Source organism: Coptis chinensis, chromosome 9 (genome assembly GCF_015680905.1).
Source record: "Coptis chinensis isolate HL-2020 chromosome 9, ASM1568090v1, whole genome shotgun sequence".
Lineage (NCBI taxonomy): Eukaryota > Viridiplantae > Streptophyta > Magnoliopsida > Ranunculales > Ranunculaceae > Coptis > Coptis chinensis.
This window is the reverse complement of record NC_141464.1, coordinates 60,841,521-60,846,591: the sequence shown is the minus strand read 5'-3', so window position 1 is coordinate 60,846,591 and position 5,071 is coordinate 60,841,521. Positions and strand designations below refer to the sequence as shown.

General features: G+C 40.5%; 1 protein-coding gene across 1 annotated transcript; it reads left to right on the top strand.

Moving 5' to 3' along the window:
• On the top strand, nt 1–945 carry LOC147477130 (uncharacterized). The gene has a single exon (XM_086585925.1). The coding sequence runs from the start codon at nt 1–3 to the stop codon at nt 943–945; it is 945 nt and encodes a 314-aa protein (XP_086442051.1).
• Nucleotides 946–5,071: the final 4,126 nt, after the last annotated feature.

Sequence of the window (5,071 nt, the reverse complement as noted above, 5' to 3'; positions counted from 1 at the left end):
ATGGAAACTCAACAACCGAAGCAGGATCTTAAAAAGACTAACAATTTTCGAGAAGAGATGAAGCTCACTCCACTGAATGCCAAATATGCCTCAATCTATGAGAAGATTAAAAGTCGCAATCTGCTTTTCCCTCCAATGCCTTTACCCGAAGGTACAAAGTCTACGCTTGATAAAAATCTATGGTGTCTTTTCCACAATGACTTTGGTCACTTAAACCAACAATGCAGATCCTTACGAGGTAAGATACAAAAGCTAGTAGAGAAGGGACAGCTAGAGGAATTCTTAAGCACTAAAAGTGCTCAACAGAATTTGTCAATCTCAAGTTACAACGTCATCAAAGCTGGTCACACCAGAATCAATGACGTGTCACGCACAAAACAAAAATGTGAGCACAGAGAAAAGTTGGGATTTTTACGTGAGTTATATCACATAAATAGCTTCGATTTTATTGAAGGAACTCGCATAGAAACCATCGAACCAAGCCCACTATGTTTTACTAACAGAGACTTAATTGGCATCCATCACCCTCATTACGATGTCGTCGTTATCACAGCTTACATTGGTCTATGGCGAGTACAGCATGTCATGATAGACACTGGAAGTTCTGCTAGTGTAATTTTTGCAGGTTATTATAATGACATGAAACTTTCAGAAAATTTGATTGTCACAGATAACAACCCAATAATCGGTTTTGATGGAACAGCAGCAACTCCAATCGGAAGAGTTTCTTTACCAGTCAAACTCATGGATAAGGCGGTCAACATTGATTTTCTTTTAATGAACTGCAAATCTTCCTACAATGCAATTTTAGGTAGGGATTGGCTCCACTGTATGGGTGATGTTGTCTCTACCCTCCACCAAGCAGTGAAATTTCCATCTCTAGACAAAATTTGCAAAATACGAGGAGATCAGATGGCTTCTAGCCGTTGTCACGAAAGAATATAAGATGATTACCGTCAATCTGATATGCATGGAAAAACAATTTTAAGCAATTCACAAGAAGTCATTCAAGCATAATCCGCACCACAAATAAATTGTTCCACCATATCATCAAGTGAAGGACCACCGACTATAGACCGCCTCTTAGAAGTTCAAATTGGAGAATCTAGCAAAGAAACAACCTTCATATCATCCGAGCTATCAGAAAATGAACAAAGGGAGATGGTTACTCTACTCAAAAAGAACAAGAGCATTTTTGCTTGGTCTTTGGAGCAAATGCCAGGTATACACCCAAATGTTGCCTGTCACAAGTTTGACATTGATACAAGTGTTAAGCCTGTACGACAAAAGCCCAGACATATGGCTCCTGATAGAAAGCTAAAGGTTAAAGAAGAGATTGATCGTTTACTCTCTGTCAATTTTATTCGCCCAGTTTCATACCCTAGATGGTTGTCCAACGTGGTAGCAGTGTCGAAGAAGAATGGCAAGATGAAAGTATGCATCGACTTCACCAATCTTAACAAAGCATGCCCTATACATCCATTCCCTCTTCCGCGGATATCAGAACTTGCTGATGCAACATCCAGATTTCCACGCTTATCATTTATGGACGCTTCTTCAGGATACTATCAGATCCCGTTGTCTGGTGAAGATCAGGAATTAACATCATTCATAAATGATCAAGGTATTTTTTGCTATCAAGTGATGCCTTTCGAGTTGAAGAATGCTGGCGCCACTTACCAACAAATGATCAATACTATATTTGGAGACATGCTAGGCAAGATTATGGAAGCATACATTGACGACATGGTTGTTAAATCCAAAATCAGTAGTGATCATCTGGTAGATTTACAAGAAGTATTCACAAGAGTGGAAAAGTTTAATATGCGGCTCAATCCTTCAAAATGCTCTTTTGGCTTGATCTCAGGGAAGTTATTGGGTTACTTGATGACTCGCAAAGGCATTGAAGCAAACCCTGAACAAATTAGAGCAATCCTCGATATGCCATCACCAAACAAAAAGAAGGAGATACAACAACTCACGGGGCGCCTAGCAGCAATAAATCGTTTCATCTCCAAATATTTCGATAAATGTCGCCCTTTCTTTCGGGACGTTAAAAGACTCGGGGAGTATGGAATGATGAGTGTGAAAATGCCTTTCGACCAATTAAAAATATCTGGTTTCACCTCCCATTTCGCTAGTCCGCCATTCTGGGAACCTGTAGAAATTTACTTGGCTGCCACAGACACAGTGGTAAGTGCCGTTTTATTTGTTGATGGTGAAGATGGGCGTCCAATTTTTTTCATTAGCAAAACTCTAACGGGGGCAGAAACTAGATATTCAAGAATTGAGAAAATTGCTCTCGCTTTGGTTCACTCTGCAAGACGCCTTAAGCCGTACTTTCAAGGACGATTGGTCAAGGTATACACTGAGTACCCTATTCGCAAAGTGCTCCATAACGCACAAGAGTCGAGTAGACTGGCTGAATGGGAAAGTTACTTGAGTGCATATAGCATTACTTTCGAACCGCGCACTTCAGAAAAAAGGTCATGTTCTCGCATCTTTGATGTCGGATTTTCCAATCGATGATATGGTCCCTGAAAATAATCAAGATGAAATCCCATCCGTTGATGAGGCAACAATTGGGGGCAAGCAGGTATCATCCACATCTATTACCCCATCTTCAGACGTCTGGATAGTCTACACAGACGGTTCACATAACAAGTTTGGATCCGGGCCCGGGTGTGTTTTTATTAATCCTGATGATTTAGTAATTGAGCGGTCAATTCGTTTCGGTTTCAAAGCATCTAACAATGTAGTAGAATATGAAGCAGTCCTTTATGCCATGCGTACCTCTTTAGAATTTAACGTTCGAAAGCTTCAGATTTTTACAGACTCTCGATTAGTAGCAAGTCAATTTGAAGGCTCTTTTGAAGCACGAGATGATAAGATGGCAGTATATCTAGACTTAATCCATAGGCTTGCTCGTCAATTTGATGACATTTCAATCATTCAAAGACCTCGAAACGACATAAGACATGCAGACGCCTTAGGATATCTCTCTGCAGCAGTCGCTATTGATGGACCAAGAAACGTCAGCATTGACTTCCAGCAAGACCCAAGTATTGACTTGTCAGTTGAGCAGCTCACTGACATATACATTAACGCGTGCTGTTTTTTCACTGCTTCTTCAGAGCCATCACCTTCAAGTATTCATGTTGTGAACACCAGAAAAAGAAAGTATGACAATGATGACGTTTTGTTGCCTAACAAAGTAAACATTGACTCCTTGCCAGATGGAGGAATATGTACTGAAGGAAACGATACAGAAATTGTTCAAGGTGACCAGAATGTCGACAAATCAATAGAGGAGCCACACGTCTTTAATCTACCTATGTTAGAAGCACCAACTGAAGACTGGCGAACCCCATTAATTACCTTTCTGAGCAACGGCATCATCCCTTCAAACCCCAAACTCGCTGCAATGGTCAAGCGAGACGCTTGGAAATTTGTAATAGTATCTTCGTCAAATGGTGTTCTACAATTGTACAGAAAAGGACATCCCTTGTCTCCCATGCTCAGATGCCTCACAAAAACCGAAGGTCTACTTGTGTTGCAAGAAATTCATGCAGGCATTTGTGGCAATCACACCGCTGGTCGAAATTTAGCTCATAAAGCAATGACACAGGGATATTGGTGGCCTCATATGCAGCTAGATCCCAAACATATTTCTCAGACATGCATTCCTTGTCAAAAGCACTACAATATAGGCGTCCTACTTGCCACATAATTACATCCAATTTTTTCTCCATGGCCATTTGCAAAGTGGGGTTTAGACATCATCGGCCCTTTTCCTAGAGCTCCAGGAAATATGCGTTTCTTGCTGGTTGCTACAGATTACTTTACTAAGTGGGCAGAAGTACAACCTTTAGTGCATATTCAAGCTTCCGATGTCAAGCGCTTTTTGTGGAAAGATATAGTTTGTCGTTTTGGCATCCCTGCTGAGTTAATATCTGATAATGGCAAGCAATTCGATGCAACCGAAATACACAATTTCTGTGCCAATCTCCATATCCAGCATAATTTTTCTGCTCCATATCACCCTCAAGCTAACGGACAAGCTGAAGCAACAAACAAGTCTATCCTAGCTATCCTTAAACGTCGTCTAGAACAAGCTAAGGGGAAGTGGACAAGAGAACTACCAACCGTGCTTTGGGCATACAGAACCACTCCAAAACGCTCAACCGGTTTGTCCCCATTTAACTTGGCTTATGGTGCGGACGCAGTCTTACCTACTGAAATATTTGCTGAAACGACTCGCACCGCTACAATTAAAGCTGGTTGTAATGACGAAATGGTGGCTCACTCTAGAGCCAATTTAGATGAAATTCGCGAAGAAAGTATAGCTCGTCTACTCCACTACCAGGCTTCAATGAAAAGACAGTATGACAAGAAACTTTGCCTAAAAGTTTTCCAGGAAGGAGATTGGGTGTTATGCAGAAAACCTAAAATCATCAACATGGGGAAGCTATGTGAAAATTGAGAAGGACCGTTTGTGGTTGATCATCCTGCCTCGAAAGGATCATATTTCCTTCGCACCATTTCGGGAACACCTTTCCCAAAACCATGGAATGCACTCCATCTTAGGCGTTTTTATCGTTAGGTTTTGTTTGGTACTTACCATATCAATAAATTAATTGTTTCGTTTTCTAGTTTTCATAGTTCATTGGAAAATGACGTCGTACATCTTTTCATGTTTGCTCAACATATCAATGATTAATAAAAGTTCATTTGTTAGCATTTATTTCAATCACCGCTTACATTTCGGGGTATATATTATTACTATTTTTGTTATTATCAGAATTTGCGTTTGCAATATCAAACTCTGTGCATTCAAAGTCATGGAGTTTGCGTTTATAATACCAAACTCTGTGCATTCAAAGTCATGGAGTTTGCGTTCGCGATACCAAACTCTGTGCATTCCAAGACATGGAGTTTGCGTTTGCAATACCAAACTTTGTGCATTCAAAGTCATGGAGTTTGCGTTTGCAATACCAAACTCTGTGCATTCCAAGACATGGAGTTTGCGTTTGCAATACCAAACTCTGTGCATTCAAAGTCATGGAGTTTG

What these genes read in the sequence shown, in the direction of transcription:
- LOC147477130 (XM_086585925.1), top strand. Translation starts at nt 1, where the DNA reads ATGGAAACTCAACAACCGAAGCAGGATCTTAAAAAGACTAACAATTTT.